We start from the raw sequence: 19,770 nt of genomic DNA, 5'->3' as shown, positions 1-19,770 counted from the left end.
TGCAGCAGCCCCTGCCAAGAAGCGTTCCAACAGTCAAGGCAGAGCGTGGAAGTGATAACTGTGTTCCAAGTTCAGATGATACCACGTAACTTTACATCTAAATGCTAGTGCAGGACGTAAACACCAAACACTGAGCTCAGGGAGATCATGGCTGAAGTTCTGATGGATGTCTGCATCATGAGGGGATGCTGAAGTACATGAGCTGTCCCACCTAGAATGGCATTTTCTATGTAGTTTGCTCCGAAACAAATGCCTTCTATTTATTTCCATGGAAACCACAACAGATACAATGTGCACAATAACACTACTGGACAGAGCAAATTCTCAGCCACAAAATGCTATTTTTCAACATAGCCACCACCATTAGCTGTGCATTTTTGCCAGAGATGAACTAAAGTCTGCATGCTACACTTGTACAAGTCTGCACCAGCGGAGGTGACCCACTGTCACTGCTGCCACTGCTGAAACTCACTACCCATTGCTTCATTGTGCTCACACCCACTTTTTGTTCTCCATAAATGTTCAGCAAGTGTCAAAGAATGTCAGTGGGTGCCTTGTTCCACAGGGAGGAATTCAGTTCCACACCTTTGCTTTATACGCACTTCCACGTCAGACACCATTGTGTCAGACTACACCTCTGCTGCCATCTGTCACATCACAGCAACATGTAATGGAATATTGGTGGGAAGGTCCAACCTCCTCTGCCATCCCATCAAAATCTGCCTCTGATGCCATGGGCCAACATAATTAAACAGGAGGCATTATTTTTGGAGCAGCCAACATACAGTCCTCTGAATCCAGAGCTTATAACTCTTGCCAGTCTTGACATGAGAAGTGGAAATAGGGCAAGAACACTGCCTGCAGAAACTCCTGTTGCTGTGCACAAAAGACAGAGTGCTTCAGCCCCTTTGCTCAGCTGCAGCAGCCTGGTGTTCTGGGGGCACAGAGTGGGTGCACAGCCCCAGCCCAGACTCGGCCTCCCCATGCTACTCTGAGCACAGCCCCAGCACACATTCTGATCACACTTCTGAGATGGTAAGGCAGCTCACTCCAGGTATGGAAAGAGGAGAAACATAAGAAACAAAATCACCTAATGGAACAGACAGGCAGAATTTATTCTGTTGCTGCCTGTGCGTCACTCACAGCAACGTGGTGCAGTGTACTTCAGGCTTGTTTGCTGAGAACAAATATAATTCTTATTTATAATGCAACAAAGGATAAAGCAGGTTGCAGGTTTTCTGGTTCTGATAAGTGACTCTCTGATTATTTCTTCAATAAAAGCCATCGTGTCTTTCAGATTACTCTTTCATGTTTCATTCTTGTTTGGAACAGAGAAGTTGCAGAAGAGTCTCTCCGTGCCCTGAGTCACTTTGTTTATTTTCTCATTTACAAAACCCAGGGGCCCACTGGAGAACACTTCAGGGGCACTTAAGAACTTCTGAGCGCTGGGTTGAGCTACGTGGACGAGGGTAAGCAACGCACAGCTCTGGGAAGCGTCCCCAGTTATCAGGTAATTGCCTCCTGAGAGATGATGATGCGCCAGCACCAAGCAGGGGGTGTTATCACCACGGATCATGACATGGCACTCTGCTTGAATAGCAATAATCTGGCTTTCCGAATAAACAGCAAAGCACGATGCTGCTGGGAAGGCTGTCAGTGGCCCCCCAGCACATCAGCATGCCAGGTGTGGCTGGCTGGGCTGAGAGGGAGTGAGAGATGTTAAATGCAACGTAACCATCTGCTCAGACTTTCTACTTTTAAATTTCTCTTGCAAAAAAAAAAAAAAAAAAAAATCTATCATGTTATTTAATGTGTCTTCTTTCAAGGTATCTCTCACACTATCATTTAGAAACACAAACTACACTGAGGCTGGGATTTTCTGTGTCAAAGTGTCCCATTGAAATTCAGACACCTCCTTCTCACAGTCTGTGCAATGCTGTGAAGTAAACAGGGCCTGGACCTCGTTGCACAAAATCCCCCAACAAACTGTGTGTTTATGTAATGGTGTACGGATTTAGGGCCGCTCCGGAGAGATACAGCTGGTTAGACTTGAAAATAACTGCCTGTGTGAAAACACAAACAATAATTTATGGAACTTTAAATGAGTTTTCGCAAGATTTTTGATGCATTTTCCCCGAGTGCTCTCCTGCACATCTAGTAATTAACTACACTGTTTACCCTGTCTTATTTCCTGTGGACACTGTGAGAATACACCAGGTCTGTGCTCCTCTCTCAGCACACCCCGGTGCAGCATCTGGGTCAGCACAATAATGCAAAATCCATTTCTTAAACCTGTCAGTCAGCCTTTGAAGACGCTGTACTGCAGGCGATGGTCACTCTGAGTTACATTAATAGGTTCTTATGGTGAACAGAGGAATTAGCTCTCAGCAGAACATTCCTAAATACCCCTTTTGATATGGTAGGATGACAGCAGTGGCAGAGACCATACAGAGAGCTGAAGAGGCCTAGGGATGAAAGTGGGTGGAGGACATTACAATGTTTTTTCATCGGAAGTCACTAATGGTGAAACTGTTCCCAGGAAAGGGCATTTGAAATCTCTTACTTGGAATTTATTCTTACACTGCAAAACAGTCTCTTTTTTTAATGGTTTGAGACAACTTTTTAAAAAATTGATCTTTAAAATGCCAAACATCATTTTAGAAGGCCAATATCAATGTGACATTTTTGCTGCTATTAAAATAAAGATCTATTTTTTTTCTCTCTCTCTCTTTTTTTTTTTTTCCTTCAGATTTTCTTCTGATTGGTAACTAAGATTTTTTGGATTCATTATTTTGACCTAATCAGGGGGCAGGGAACTCTTGTGGGGCATTTCATACCCAATCAGGATCATCTACCATCATAGATGGCTGCTGCTGCTGCTGCAACCTGCGCTGATGAGGATGTAGCTGAGATTTTCCCTAGCTCTCTCAGGTTGGATATTAGAACTTTTCAGAGAGAGCAGTGATGCAGTGGCTCAGCTGCCCACGGAGATGGTGGGGCTACTGTCCCTGGAGGTGTTCAGGAACTGTGGAGATGTGGCGCTGAGGGAAGTGGTCTGTGGGCACAGTGGGCTGGGGTTGGGCTTGGGGATCTCAAAGATCTTTTCCACCCTTAAGGATTTCAGGATTCTATGATTCTCTCCAGTCTGTGTGCTCACAGAACAGCTGCTGTGACAAAAGCAGCTCCGGGTGGGGCATCAACCAAAGATCCATCCAATGTCCTGAGATTTCCCTGGTCTGCAGGCTATTTTAGCACTGGTAATGCCAGCTCATGGAATTCAGCTTAGTTATGTCTGTGTGAGCCACAGCCAGAGCAGGAATTGCTTTGTAAATAGATGATACACAGAAGCCATGTGTTCACTCAGCACTTCTCTAGCCCATGCTGAAGGAAGCTGCCTTGTTTCTAATCCATAGGGCAGATTTTTGGATAGTCAGAAATCCTGGTAATCCTTTAAGTTTTTCCTCTTTGTGCTTAAAGATGTATTCATTCAAGCCACATCTAGGTGCTGATTTGCAAGCAAATGCTGTTCATTACCTTTTCTGCCAAACATCATGTCTTCTGGTATCAAGCATCCAGGGGGAAAAAATGCACATAATTGACAAATCTAATAACGCATTTCCCATCACACTCCTCTGCATTGCCATGGCCACAAAAAGATGGAATCAGCCAAGATGAAAGCATTTTCAGGGCTGAAGTTTAATGGCTAAAATAATTGCAAAAACGTACACATCTCCAAAACAAACCACTTCCAGAATAAATAACGTGTTGAGTAGCCTCTCATCTGCTACTTCAGTTCACCTCAGTACAGGCTCTCCTGTGAGCAAAACACATGCAACATACTGTAGGATGTTTCAGACCCTGCAGATCTGTGCAGCTGAGACAGTTCCTCACTGCTGCAGACACTGTACAGTTTGTAGCCCTAAATAAAGAAGGATGCATTTCTGCTCCTCTTGTCTCTTTGAAATTCACCTTGAGAAGGTGAAGACGGCGCTTTGTAAGTGGGCATTTTATTTTGCACGTTTGCTTGGGTGGTATCAAATCCTCTCCTTAGAAAAGCAAGGATCTACCAGAAAAGTGACACCAATTCTGCAAGAGTTGACCTACCAACCCTGCCACTCGCGCTCAGACAAGAGACACCAGCCTGGTCAGTCTACCCTGGCTGAGAGTCTGCCCAAACTTTTATCCATTAAAATGGGTTTCTTCCTTTTAAACTGAGTTCCATATTGGTATGGATGTGAAACTACAATCTATTTATTTTTCATAAAGCTGAATAATTAAGACTGTAAAGGCCAACTTATTGAATGCCTGGATAATATGAGTCACCAGGTTTTATCCAATTAGTTCCCCTTCTAAATTTTAGCCATTAGATATAAGGTCACTCAGTATGTGACCTGTTTACTTTAACTGAAAACTACATTTATTTTTCTAGAGAGTCATTCAAAACAGAAAGCATTTTAAGCATAAGGAATGAACTGCTTGAATAAAACATAATTGTACTGACACGTACTCTACTTAATGAGAATTTCTTACACTAAATCCCCACTGATTTTAAAAATTGGAATAAAAGAACAACGAGAAAAAGGAAAATATTTAGCCTAAAAAATAGGGGGGAAAAAAGTTGAGATTACTATGACAAGAGAACAATGTCTCGCTGCTCTGCAACTACCAGCTCCTAGGTGCTTTAATGCGCAGTTTTGGGGAAAGCAACACAGAATATTCCAAAGTGTGGTACCTGAGGTGGTTGTGATGACCTGTAGCCAGGCTGGTGATGCTTTGGATGCATTGAACAAGAACAGTTGTTCTCCCCTTCAAAGAGCTATCTTCTGCATCCTTCTTGGATACTAATTAGTACAGAACTTAATGAATTATACAGTATTAATGGTGCAGAATAGCAAACTCCCACGTTTGTATCCCCTTTCACACATTTTGGTCTTTTTGGAAAGACAAACAACTACACGCCCTGTGATCCTGATGCTATTCCAAAGCTCTGATGAGACGCACTATAGACACCAGATACACTGCTGCTCTAATTCTGCATTATAGAGCACATAATGGTCTCTCCTTTGTTTCTACCCATAACTTTCCATTTAAAGAATACTATCAGAATGCAGGACTCTCTTCTGACAGTGATGTGCCTTTGCAAAAGTTGTCTTTTTCTTACGCTTTGTTAGGAAAAGTCACTGCAGATTGAAACACCTTGTAAACTCAGTCATCCTCTAGAAAATGTGTTAGAGCTAATGTTTTAATAAGAAATGTAGTCAAAGATGCTTATAGGTTATATTACTAAACAAATACCACTGTAACTAGAAAGAAAGAGTTAACAAAGACTCTCTTTAAAATGCTAATAACAGACAATGGTCTGTGGATAAGTTAATTAGCGGAGCCAGCTTGTGTTTAATTATTTCACTTGACCTGGTGCAGATTTAGACAATAATCCCTTTAGAGAGGGGAATGGGCTGCTGGAGAGTATGTGATGTATCAGAGAAAAAAAGTTTAAATCTGCCTGAGCTGAGCAGGTAGGCTTCTATCTAAAATTGGAAAGATACACTAGTCTCTACTGTACGACAAGCTCAAATGGAAAACGAAATGCAGGTCTGAACCAGAGAGATTATGCTAAGGACCTGGTGAGCTTTCCACTCCGATACTTAATTTTTTTTTTCTCTTCCCATTCAGCTGGGATTTTACTATTGAATAATGTATAAACCAACCCACTGTAGAAAGAGGTGGGATTTTATGAGCAACTTGAAACAAGTGCAACCAGACTGTACCAGAACTCTGAGAACATACTAAAATGTGTGTGAAGAAAGAAAAGGGTCTGTAGGCCGATTAGTATATGTGGAATTTTCATACGAGAGAGGCTCTGAAGATTTCCACATTTAAAAAGAAAAGAAACCAAACCTGATTAAGTTGGGTATCAATCCTATTCTTCCTCAAACTCTATAATCAAATCCAATTAAACTCAAAGGTTTGTTTTATCTGAGTAGGTCAACCCCAAATCATGTAGCTTTTCAGTTTGATAACAGCTCTTCAGCAGTGTGCCCAAATATGAATAAGAAGTCATTACAGCTTAGAAAGTGAATCAGCAGAGTCTCCTGCAGACGCTGAAGCATCCTCATGCCAGCAATACCTGAAGGAAGCCAGGTGGATACAAGAGCATAAGCCAAATGAAAGGAAGAAAAAAAATAAAAGGAAATCAAAACCAAAACTGAACTGGGAGCTACTTTGGCAATAAATAGTTTCATACACAATGTGTGAGTGTCAGTCAAAGGGTAGGACTCATTCTCAGTGGAATTCACTCCACAGGAGATGTAAACTGGTTGTAGGTTACCTTCATGCACTCGTTCTGTCTGTTCTGTGCTGGAGCATCCTCCTGCATGTATGTTCAGACAGAACACAGTGCACAGGGACCTGAGATGAAAAACTTCACAGAGCAACTAGACTGATGAAAGCAACATTGTTGTTCCATTTGGTTTTCCTTATTAAAAATGTAACGTGATGGGGAATTAAATGCTGGGACAAGAGCAAGACAACTGCAAGCCACCTGTCAGGTGCTCATTCCAGAGAAAAGTGCTGTGGGGCTGAGGTGGCATCCTCATCAGAACCTCTGACAGCCATGGGCCATAAACCTTGTCATCATAGAATCATGACAGATGAAGCCCCCTTAGCTACTGCAAGTGTGAAACCAATCTCTGAAACTGATGGCATGGCCAAAAAATGATAGGTCCTTCCTCATCCCTCACAAACTACTATGATGTTTTCCTCCCCTGAAGGGCAGGAGCTGGCTGAGGAAGCTGGTGTGCCCCAATCATGAACAGGGCGCTTCAGCAAAGCCAACAGCAACAGAAAGAAATGCTGGAGGTGAGTTCAAAATCAGCATTAAAAAAATGTTAGAGCAGAGAGGATTTGTAGGACTGCTGTCCTGGCAACATGTTGGCCATGACTGTCTGAATCCCAAAGAATTCATGGTGCACAGCTGAAATAACAGGAAGAGTATAAGGTTTCATGGAAACCATCAGCTTGAGCAGCTCCTTTAACCAAACAGGCACTGTTTGGCCACACTATTGAAGGATGTGCAACTGTTCCTTCCCCAAAAGCAGAGGTGTGAGGGATGGAATGTCAGACAGCTAACAGTCAGGGGCCAGCAATACAGGCTATCATGAAGTGTGCTCTGCCTGTGTAGGCACTATGATTAACTTGTGTTCTCTGCTCTGTCCTACTTCCTTCATTAGTGTTTATCTTTGTTTGTCAATGTTATTAACTTTCTAAAGCCCCAGTGACAACAGGGCCATTAGTTTTAAAGTACTGGGAGGAGAGCAGTGTGGAGAGGAAACCAGAGCTAGGCTGAGCTCCTGCTTACAAAATCCACATCCACACCATGGGCACCATTTATCCAGCCCATTGCATGTGTGTCCTGATCATTCTGCAGCTGAATTTTTTTTATTTTTTTTTTTTTGAAGTAAATACAATGGCTATTTCCCTCTTTGGTCATTGGGCTTCCTCAGTTTCCAGCCTATTTACAAGCATTTATTTTTTTGTTGAAAGCTTTTACTCTTTAGAAGTTCCTACTATCATCTCCAAAGCCCCGTCTTTTATTTTTTTTTTTTTTAGTGTGATATTTGCTCGTGTTTTTATCCTTCAGGCCCTCAGCTTTATCAGTTTCACAGTTCTACCTAGCTGTCAGTACCACCTATCAGTTTTATAATCAAGGAAATCCTATCAAAAATAATAACACATGAAGCAATGCTGGGCCAACAGCGTGCAGAGCAGACCCAAGCCCTTTCCATCTGCTAACTTCCACTAAGTCAAATTACTACGAGTGGCCCTCCACTGGGCACACAATACATTTCCAAAGGCACAAAATGGTGTTAACAAAATGAACCATTTTTACTGATGAATGGGAGTGCTCCTTTCCATAATTTGCTGAAAAAGGTCATCCTTGCCTGTAATGAGAAAATGAAATGCATGCTGGAGTGATGGAGCAAGCTCAAATTAGTCCTATATATGATACAGAAACATAAACCAGAATCAAGCATAAATCTAAATTCAGCTTAAGGCTAATCAGCTCTTTCTTTGACAGGATATGCTGCTGTAGAAATGGGATAATTTTATAACTGAATAATTTAACCAGTTTTATCTTTAAGTGATAATTTCAGGCATATTAATACATAAAGCCTTATTATTTATATTTTTTTATTACATGGACCTGAAAATCTACAGTGTATCAAGAATAGCACAGCATTCAGTGATAAGGGACATTTATCAGTGGCTTTCATCTACCAGAATGTCTACGAACTTCACCCATCCCTGCGATGAAATGTGGCCCATGTGTGGCTTCTCAGGAGAAAACACAGGCAAAACACCTTGAGTGCCTGCAAGTCTGGAAGCCAGCTATGGGGGTTTGTGGTCCAAATTCATAGAAATGGGCTGTCCAGTCAGAGGAAAGCTTCCTTGTGCAGCAAGCAAGGCTCTGTCTTAGCCGTGCGTTGCAGTTGGTGTAGTGGGTGGTTGGAAGGGACAAACCCAACTTAGAAATGTTGTATTTGGGCAATCTCAAACCAGTGGGACGCTGCCTAAGGAATATTCCACAAAAGACAAACTGTAGCAACCAAAATGCTATTAAATGAATTCCCATCACCTTGTTTACTCTCAGTCAACATCTGAAATAGAGTCAACAGGGAGATTTTGAAAAGGTACAAGCAATGACCTGGAGATATTGTAGAATCATTTAGGTTGGAAAGACTGGTAGGATCATACAGTCCAATCATCAGTCCATCCTATTATGTCACTAAGTGACATCTACTCTTTTCTTGAAGGTGTGCAGGGACTTCCCATGCTGATGCCTGACTGCTGTTTCCTAGAAGAAATAGTTCCTACAGATGGTAAAATCAATCATGGCTCAGGCTTTGCAGGGGCAGGGTACCATAATTTTTTTTCTCTTTAACATAATGTTTCAGAATTCTGCTCTAACTCAAATGTGTATTTGCTCCAAGATCACAGTGTTGGAAAAGAAATCAACAGTCTCTACCAATAAAAAGAACTTTCCCTCTTCCCCATCCAAATCCTGCCGCTTCATCCATAAATAAAATAAGGCACTAACTCAGTTCCTGGCAAGAGCTCCCTTTTATCTTCCGCTCACTTAAGGAAGGCTAGCAACATCACATTTTCGGAAAGCCAAGTGTAGTAATCATAGAATTGGATTTCATGTATTTTTAAAAACATTTGCAGCAGCAGAGCTCCAATCACTTTTAAAAGAAGTATAAACATTCAGAAATTCTGAGGAAGCAGCTCAGAGCTCCTGACTGCCTTTATTCCTTTAGCACCAGACGAACACGCTGGGAAGGGTCTCCTTTCAAAGGAAGTCTCAGAAAGTTAGCAACATTATGTTACAAGCACCGCAGAGCCAAAACACTTATTATCTCAAATAAGCCCGGATGACATTTGAGATATCTCGACGTTTATTGGCCTGCCAGCAAAGCATGGAATCAACCAGCCCCTTTTCTCTCATATCTCTTTCTTCCCTTTCTTTTTTCCTTGCTTGCTCAAAGTCTGTGTTCATAAAATATTTAATGGGAGCTCTTTAGAGATGATATTGTATGTACTGTAGCCCCAGTGCAGGTCTGCGGTGCTACTCGGACAGATATTCTGCCCCCAGAGAAATCAGAAGAGCTGACGGAGCTGCATCACTGGACTGGGAGCTCACAGGTGGCTGCCAGACCCCAGCATGAGCAGGGATGGGCAAACAGAGCAAACACGCAGAACTGCTCTGGTCCCTTTGCCATTGTTATAAGGAGAAATGCTTCTTTTCAGAACTGAAAAGAGCAATACCGATGTTCTGACTGTTTCCAAGCCCCAGCTGGGGACAGCTGACCCTTTTTTACCTCTTGTTGTTTTCTTCTGAGTGGAGAAAAAAAGAGCAATGATGTCTGGAATTCAGATAAACTGCTCAATTGAGCTATCACTGGGTTAGCAGTTCCTTGTAGCACCACCCATTTCTGCAGCAGCCTGCCACGTATTAAAGAAAATAGCATGGTTCCCTTCACCACTGAACTTTGTTACAACCTGTTCATCTCCTATGTTCACAGCCGTCCCTTTTAACTTTGTAGTCCAATCATGATTTCATCTTTCCCCCCTACGTTTCCTAAATCAGCTACAAATGTAATACATTTTCTTGACATTTCCTGTATTCGAGCAAGTATCTGCTTTTAACATTCTCATCTCAGCCCGGTTGCTTGAATGTACATTTGAACCTCTGGCATACACTAAATCCCTATCACTTTCCCTATTAGTGCAGAGGTAGACGTTTCTTTGTTCCACCTTTGGCATTTTTCACCCTCAGGTATCTGGGAGCTTAAATGAGACTATTGCCAACCTGTCCTCCTTTAATAATTTTTATGAAGTGCAGTCCAATTATCTTTATCTTCCTTGGGGATCCATTCAGTGGTAATGAGCGGATGGACACAGAGCATTGTAACCATATTTACATTCAGATGAATGGGAACCAGGTAAGATAAATTTAAAGCCATCAATATTTTAATACCTCAGCTACACTGCATGTCAGACACATTTAGAGGGATCAGCACAATTTTAGAGGCTGAGTTTTTAATTTCCTCCCTTGGTTTGTAGAAATGAGGGTTTAAAAACAGCAGTAAATGACGTGAATTTGTCTTTAAGTAGGATTCTTGTAGGTTAACAGAAACATGTCCCACAACACAAAGCAAGACAGAAAGCTTAGTCCAGCCTCTTGGACATTTCTTGAATTGAACATAACGAAAGAAACCAATAAATAACAAGTCCCTAAGTGGAGACGTTGAGAGCACCAAGAGAGCACACAGAAGAGATGCTGAGCTAGAAACACCAGTTTTGAAGCAACCTTTCTCCCTTTTGAAAAACAAAGGTTGGATCTGGAATATGGAGCCGTCCCTCCGAAACCACACAGCTTTGACAGTTACTTTCACACCTGCTTCAAGGCACCTCTGCACTGCAGTAGTAAGGTGGAAGGACTGGTCTGAGACTGCAAACTTGATTGTCTTTCAACACAGCTTAAAATAACAGTGTTATAGGCACTGATAAACGTGTCAATAAGCATTTGGAGAAACAACTGGTATCCAGGGAATTTATCTTGGCTGTAGTAGTTTCAGCTGAATAGGTCAGATTTGTTAACATTTTAATTTACACAAAGCTGCATTCCAAATACCGCTCTTCGGCTCCTTTCCCTAATAACAAGAAAATGTCAGTAGCTAAACCAAATTTACTCCTAATAGCTTTCTCAAGATTTGAGGAAAAACAAACAAAAACAAAAAAACAATCTGCGATACAGTCATGGGAGAGCTTAGACACATTTTTCAGTTTAGACTTAATATAATTTTATGTTAATAAAATAGAAACCTTCCGTCGGTTCCAGATGTAAGCCTGAAAGGCAGCAGAGAGCACTGGGAACGAGCATACCCCATAGCTGCAGGGCAGCCCCAGGACTGTGCCCACAGCAGCTTGTTCTACTCGTTCCCACTGTCCCTTGCTCACCCTGCTATCAGCTGTGGGATGCTCAGCACCAGATTTCCATACACAAACTGCCACCTTGCTGTCATTTCCCAGACCTGGTGCAACAGGGGGACGAACGTGAAGCATACGGTTACCTTGTAAGTTTTAATATCTTTCAGATGCAAGGAGATAAATCGGAAAAAATATCATCGTTGTGGCTTACCCTTTCCCCTATTTATCACCTGCCTCTTTTTTTTTCCAGCTGATTTCCTGAGATTAAAACCTCTCTACCTGCTATCACAATCCATGTCTCTAAAAGTAATATAAACCTACGACCTTTCTTTATCTGTAAAGTCCTACATTAAAGTGCTCGCCCCTACTGATGTCAGGGGGACAGTAAATGTTCAGTCATTCCCATAAAGCCATTTTTCTGCCAGTACTCAGATTCTTCCTCTGGGTCTCCTGCTGCTGTCCTCTTGAGGGCCACCCCCATTGCTCTGTACCCTTCATGCACCCCCAAAGCCACAAAGCAGCCCCAAGCAGCCAAGGAAGAGGCATGAGTCATTGAGTTCTCTGTGCTGATGCAAGTGAAGTTTGTGAAGATTGTGCAATGAATGCTGATGAACGCTTATTTACACAACATTAATGATGTGAACAGCAATGCACACCAGCCATCACCTGTTACAGCACTGCAGTAGGGTTGATGGGGCTGATCTGGCAGGAAATAAATGCCCAATGTGCTGGAGGGTGTCACCTCCCCGGGCTGGTGTCAGCAGCAGGGCACCCATGTACATCCACCCGGTCCCTGCCATTAGTCGTGAGAGAGGAAAGGAGAGAATGGAAGAACTAGCCCAATTTCTGATCCCTTCTCTCAGAAATGCACCCCTGGCACTCTCAAAAAAATGCATTTTGACAGACTTCTTGTCTCTGGGGACTGCCTGAACTCAAACACCTGAGCTGAAGGCTACACAAGGTCTTACTTCTGTATTGGCTGCATCAGCACACTATCAGTGGCGATCCCTTCAAGGAACAAATGACCCTTCCTATCACTTACAAGTTGACAAAAAAAATCTCCCAATTGTAGTGGACAGGTGACCCTCCAGAAAGCATACAATCCAAGTGGGAAAAAAAGGCAGAATTTAAGTTCTCCCTTCACTTCACACCCACAGACTGCTGCCTCCTCCTTCACGGTCACTCCAAGCCACCACTGATGTTATGTTGATTTTTGTTAAATGTTTAATGTTCAGTGCCTTCTCCTTGAGTTATGCTCAGAATCAAAGAAGGCAGAGCTATAAGAATCATACTACATAGCTCATATTAACAGAGCATGTTTCTGTCCTTTGAAATGATATTTTTTCTATATTTGGAGAAGCTGTACCTTGTAAAATGCCAAGAAGATGAGGTATTAAAAACAGAGTTGCACACAAAACCAAAATCACAAGGTTGATAACATACACCAAAAGACATTTTCCTAATCTGGAAATGATACAAGAATGCCATCATGAAACATGCCAAGTGTGCGGAATACAGGCTGTGTAACTGCTTCCAAAGATAATATAAAGAGAGTTAAGCAAGATAGGTCTAGAAAGGGCTATAGACATATACCACTTTATCTTTTCCATGACAGAAGGAGGATAAATGCCAATTTATTCATCTCCCCGTTCCTTCTGGATTTTCTACATCTTTGAGTAGTGCACTGTTACACAAGGTAAATACCAGATCTTGAGTTGGAAGATTCTCCCAGAGTTCCATCGACCACTATGGATTAAGACAACCAAAGCCACCATGAACCACAGTCACTGCAGAAGCGAAGACCACGAACTCCACACTGCAACTCCAATTTCTGTAGAGTTTGAATTCAAGATACAATTGGGAACTTGGTGTGGCTGTGTTCAAACTCACCTCCCTGTCGAGGCCAGCAGCCACGGTGACGATATCTCCTGTCTCACTGTTAATGGTGAACATGTTCTGCGATGGGCTCTGGGGGGTCTGAGTCACGATTCGATATCTCACCATCCCGTTCGCCGTGGTGCTGTCATCAGCATCATTGGCAGTCACTGTCATCACATAGGTACCTTGGAACAAGACAAGACAAAATGTCAGGATTATCTCGTTGCACAGCAGATTGCAGTCCCATAGACTCAGGGACGTGCATTTTACTCAGAATTGCAGGGAGACCACGTCCCATTTCAGTCTAGACAAGGTGAGGAATACGAAAATAGCAACAGTGCTGAGACTAGATGATCTGCAAGGAGACTGATTACATGTAGCTGATATACAGAAAGAAGGTACATGGGGATATCAATGATTAACTTCTAATTCTTTCAGTGATTGTGAGTCTTAGGGCAGCTTTTTTTTTTTTTTTTTTGTCCTGCAATTTCATATAGATTCTCCTAGGAGATTTTTTTCCATCTACCAATCATTGCATTCACAGGCATTCAAAAGCATTTCCAGAGTTTAACAGCAGATAGCCTGTTAGAGTTCTCAGCAGCTTCAGAAGGACCCCGTCAATGTACCCAGGACCCCACCAATAGGCCCAGTGTAGCAAATAACCTTCTGCTGCCTCCTGTTTGGGAGAAACATCCATCCTTCTAGCTCCTTCCAGAGAAAAAAAAACATTTCTGCTGAGCGAATGGAACAGCTGCTGCCCAGCAGGATGGATAAACAATGATTTGGTATGTGTGGCCAGTGATGTATTGAATCATTGGTTTGTTTCTTGCTAATCATCAGTGTCTTCATTTGCCTTGCAAAAAAAAAAATCATCCCTACTTTCTAGATACAGTTGGGAGTGCTCTGATGCACTGACAGACTCATTATCACTGGAGTTTGGCAGCGGGGTGTTTTGTTAAAGTGGGAAATTGTAATTATGAGGGTAAAAGATGTTACTTGATTGGATGGACTCCTGCAGCTGCATGGTCCTGTGACCCCCCAGAGCTCATAGGGCCCAGCTTTACACTTGTTATGTTGGTTGGAGAGAAAGACTGAAAGGGCAGATGCATGCTGCTTGTAAAAAGCAATCTGCAACAGTCTATGAATCTAACATATGAGACCTGAAGAGGAGGAGTGGCAGGCAAAGAGAGACAGAGAAACCAGACATAGCCTTGTTTAATGACCATCAGAAACCAACAGCATCCATGGAGAGATGGAATTTAGCACGTGAACACTGCTCATTTGAGAGCCCTAAACAGGATGCAACACCTTATGAGCGTGTCAAACTTGAGGAGATGCAAAGTTGTCCCAACAAGAACTTGGGCTCAAGACACAGCTATGTGTTTTGCGACAACAAGCCGAGCTCATTCAACCTGCTCTGTTAGATGTGAGCCACTGGCAAACTGGAGGCCGTACAGCTACATCAGTATTGCATCATGTCTGATCTAACAAGCCCAGCTTGGTCACAAAATTAACCAGTTTCCAGCTCAGGGAGAGCCCTAAGAGCTAGGGAGCTTGTATCTGTTTGCAAGAGAATTAAAAGAGCTACCCCATGCTGTAAATCAGCAGCTCTAATCAATGGCTGCAGCACACTCGAATCTGTAGCCTAGTCAAGTGTCCTGAAGACATTCAGCATGCGAGGAACCTCCCAGCATCTTCCCCCAATCTGGGAAAACAACACTTTTCAGCATTAGCAAGAAGTGGCTTCCTAAGTTTGTGTTTTAGCAATGTGGAAAATTCTTTGCTGAACTTTTTCCATCCGGCTCCATCAGGGCTCTTTTTGTTCTCTGTGGTAATACATATCCCTGAGAGTTTTTTTAGTTCAATAAGAATTATAGATTAAAAATTAAATGAATGTGTAAGGCAAATTCTAATGATGAATACATTCCTATCTTTCTGCACTAATCCTGATTCACATTCGTGAAATGAAAACAAACTATTCAACATCTTTAATATTTTCCCAATCAATAAACTTCGGGAGACGGAAGGAACACTGAATTGAAACAAGGCTGCGCAAGCAAAGGATTTTCTTTTCTCCTTTCTCTTCAAGCATTCTTTTTTTTTTTGCTCTTTTGCAAAACCAGTTATCATGAGCCAACTGATACAAATAAAAAAGCCATTCCTTAGATAGGTACAGACGAAATGTACAGGAGAAATTTAAATAGGAAATATGCTGAATGAAGAGATGTTTGATTTGAGATCTATGTTATCTTAATGCATTCTATACAGAAAATATCTCTGAACAGAATGTCAAAACCTGGGGCTAATGAAAGCAGAAGTGGAAGAGGAAAACAGAATCTATTTTAGGACATATGCAGTCTTGGGATGTACTCCAGACAACAGGTGGTATTTTGTGGTTCTGTTCTAGTGCAGCTCAGAAAGAAAAGTTAATTTTTTTGGGGGGGTTCAGTTGAATACATCCACTGTTCTGGAAGGATCTCTCAGTCTGCACACAGTTTCCAAAACAAACCAGGACATGAGGGAGGTGATGGGTTCCCAGCCTGGCAAAGGGGGTGCAGGTGTGGTGCACATGGGGTGACCTGATGGTAGCTCTGCTATGAATGAGGCACCCCTAAATGCATTGGGTGTCCTTCACTCTTTACCTGACCTTTTCTGCCATGCTACGTTTTGACCACTGGACTGAGCACATCTGCTCCAAAACAAATGAGTCTTTCAGCAGCGTTTGACCTACGTCTTCATAAAGGGAGAAGAGACTGGACAAATGTCTCTAAAGTCATGAGTGGAGCACCAGGGAGCTGTATTTCAAGTGGCAATCTGCTCCCTCTCCATCTCATTTCTTTAATTTCCCTTATGAAACTCAACCGCAGAGAAAATAAAGAGAGGAACTTGGCATTAATTACTAACTTGCAACTTAATAAAGCATCCTCTGCAAAAGGCCCTGCATGGCTGCAGCACTCCACAGCACATGATGGAAATATAGCAGCTCTTCCTTCCCCAGCTCTCTGCTGCTCCCCGGGGCGAGTTGTCTGGCCACAGTCTGCTGGAAAACAGTTGCAATTGACTCCTTTCTTTCTGCAGACTGTGTGGTGGCTGGGAAGAGCTGATCCATCCATTCAGGTTCCTGCACGCAGGCATTTCCCACCTGGTTGTGCTGACCCAAGGGCAGCAGCCTGATGGCATCTCCTCATGACTTTGCTGAGAGCCATTCCCAAGGAGTGCTCCCAGGAGGCCAGCTGCTCCGACCCGTGCTCACCACCAACATCCTGCTCAGATTTCTGTGCATTTGTTCCATTTTTAAGTAAAATGTATCCTTTACATACTGACGTGCCGCAGTGAGTGGCATAAACATATATCTGTGTACAAGAATATTCAGCAGAGTGCTGCTGATATATACTGCTACAGTGCCGAACATCTTCTGGGTGCCATAAAAAGTCTCCCACTACAGTAAGGTGGTTGGTGATGATTTACCCACTCTATAGTAAATAATGACGTGTTTCTATATCCTATGCATGGAGATATATCTTCATATACTTTATATTAAAATAAAGGAAATGCACCCTCATAGACAGCCTCTATTACTGCACAAATGAGGCAAACGAACAGTGGCAGACCGTACATTTCCTACACACTGGAGAACTGAGGCTCAGATTGTTAGGATTTAAATGAAAAAAATCCTAAGTAATGTACAGACTGCTTGATCCAGCTGTAGAGTGTGAGCGTGCATTTGCAGAAATCAAAGCATTAACCACATATCCTTTAAATACCTGCACCCTGCCCAAGTAGAGACTGGCAGCAGTTACCACAAACCAGGGACAGTGCATCAGCCCTTTCAGGCCCTAGTGAACATTGATCCCTGGTGATGGAGACAAAAGAGAACGGTACGAATGGGGAAAGAGGGTCTTCATGCCTCCAGTGTGTGGAAGAATTATCAGCTTTAATTTTGGCTCTGAAGTAGCAGACATGCTTACATCCTCCCTACAAGCAAGCTGACAACATTAAATGAATGCATGAAGCGCCAAAACTCAGGAATGTGCCCAAGTCTGTGCTGTGTATCAAATAAGAAACACCCAGTCCAGACGGTGTTTGATGTAACTGCATTAACCCCCACACCTGGCCTGCTAACTCAGGTAGATAACCTGTTGAAAGGGAAGCATTTCTCATCAAATCAGGCGCATGGTATGTTAAATGAAATACCTAACCTAGTACATCATGTCACTATTAAATCAAATTTGTTGCATGTTGAACAGCTCTTCTGAGGAACAGATTGAATTATCATGCACAGCTAGTGATGACAAGATTACTGTGCATTAGCTTTTCATTAACTAATGTGCCAAGTTCATATATCACCTGAGTTAAAATTAATGTATGGCACGATGAAGGAGATCTATCAATAAAATGCAAGACCCCAAGAATCTGAACTTCACAACAGATTCACTTTTATTTCCCAGAGACTGCCATCTCCAGATATTATTTTTTCAAATGAGATACTTTTGTTTCAGTCTAACAACAGACAAGAAACAAGAGAGATGCTTGAAAGCACCCATAATGGAAAATATTCCCATTAGATTAATCAAGCTTTCTACGGCGTAGGCAAAATAATACCTTGCAGAATGCAGGGTGGTGGAAGCAAACAGATCGTTTTTACCAGTATCTTCAGTTTTATCGATCTTAAAATTAATTGCATCTGCTTGCAAAAGACTAAAAAAGGATTTTATGTTCACTGTATCTCATTTGATCTCTGTGTGTTTGTAAGTTAAAAAAAGGAGGAAAACAAGGAAGATAGCTGCCCTGTATCTATATGAGCAATGCAGTCGTAAACCAATGTCTCCCCAGAATCACTCTGGAATTTGAGAGTCAGGGTGATTGTTTCTGCTCCCAAAGCATGCCAAAATCTGCTGATTCCCATCACTGTGCCTGCAATCTCTGCTCTCCCATCCAAACAACTGCATTTCTCCATAAAGTCGGGGCTTTCATGGTTTTAAGGCATTCAGACAGTGTCTCAGTGCAGTTGTGCTTCCAAAGTCTTTGTTACAATTGCTTTGTAATTACCATTTTTCTAAGCTGGTTTGATATCCATTAGTTAGATTTAATGCATGTTAAAAGAAAGAGCTAATGGGCACTTACCAGGAATCCAAATAGAAAAAAGACAAAAAAACTCTTTCACTTCACCCTTTATACTACATGCTACTATAAAAATACATAATCCTCTCTGTCTACTCCTGTGATATAAACAGAAAAGCTAAAAATTCATCCATTTGTTTTACTGATAACGCTGATTCTCTGTTGAGCTTTATCTTACAATTTATGTTTTTAATGGCTGGTAAATGGTTGCAGAATCATTCAAGGTTAGTTAACCTTCTCAGTCTAATTCTGACCTACAAGATACTTAATTTAATCATTCCCCCATAGAAAAGGATTGAATCATTATGTGCAGACATGTGGTGATGGCCATATTACATTAGATCTTCATTAACCCAAGTTAATAATGGCTTTGTACTAATGGAAACCTCCCCTTCCTCCTAATTTTTTTTCCTATATCAGAAAGCTTACTTAGTGAATACTCTGCATCCTATGCCAGATAGCAAGAAGATGGTAATTGTTGATAGGAAAATTAAATACCGAACAGTAGTGTAAAATTTACAGCACTTCCTAAAAATACAATTTTCAATTCAAAAGAATTTCCTGACACTGCTTCCTTCCCCACTGAGGATGGGATCTTATGGCATTGCTCACAATGGGAGCACTTCACCCATTGCATGACTCCACGCACGTCATGACAGCACAGCACCAAGGTGGTAAGCAGGGCTATGGGATCCTGAGCAAGTTCTCTAAGCACAGAGATACACAAAAATTTACACACGGCTTCCCAACATGAAATGTTATTTTCTTACTAATAAGCAGGCCTCAGCGTTCCTGTACAATTTGTATTTTTAACTGAAAAAAAAACCCACCAAAACAACAAACTGACAGATGAGGCTCTTCCCTTCTCAATGAAGGACAGACACTGCCTCCAGGCATGCATCTTGGGGACCAGCAGCACTCTATCCAGTACAGCACACAGCTCCTCAGGGCAGAATTTTCCTTGTCATAAGAATGGATTTTAGTGCAGTATTTGGAGAACTGCTGTAGTGTCAAAGAATAAAACGTCTCAGCAAACAAACCTGCGTCCTCAAGTGAGAACAAATGTGTTCAATAGGTGATTTGAAGCACTTTCACATATTTATTGTTAAAGGCTTCGAGTGAAAAATGAGGAGCTGACTCATCAAAGGTGCTCAGTGGAGTCGTATATAGGTAAATAGGAAAGTGTGCGATGTATGCAAGACATCAAGATGACATGTGCCTAAAACTCTACTGCAGATATAATAAATTGCAAATATACTTAAATTAAACTGCATCCCACAC

General features: G+C 42.0%; 1 protein-coding gene across 1 annotated transcript in view; it reads right to left on the bottom strand.

Moving 5' to 3' along the window:
* The window catches only part of CDH4 (cadherin 4), a 420,515-nt gene that overhangs the window by 56,075 nt on the left and 344,670 nt on the right, over positions 1–19,770 (bottom strand). Inside the window, exon 7 of the mRNA XM_085241473.1 lies at positions 13,381–13,553. Within this exon, the coding sequence (XP_085097599.1) occupies positions 13,381–13,553 (173 nt within the window). The remainder of the gene's footprint in view (positions 1–13,380; positions 13,554–19,770) is intronic.

The sequence above is a fragment of the Meleagris gallopavo genome, chromosome 22 (assembly GCF_905368555.1).
Source record: "Meleagris gallopavo chromosome 22, MGAL_WU_HG_1.1, whole genome shotgun sequence".
NCBI classification, from domain to species: domain Eukaryota; kingdom Metazoa; phylum Chordata; class Aves; order Galliformes; family Phasianidae; genus Meleagris; species Meleagris gallopavo.
The sequence above is the reverse complement of the archived record's forward strand: the minus strand, read 5'-3'. Positions and strand labels throughout refer to the sequence as shown.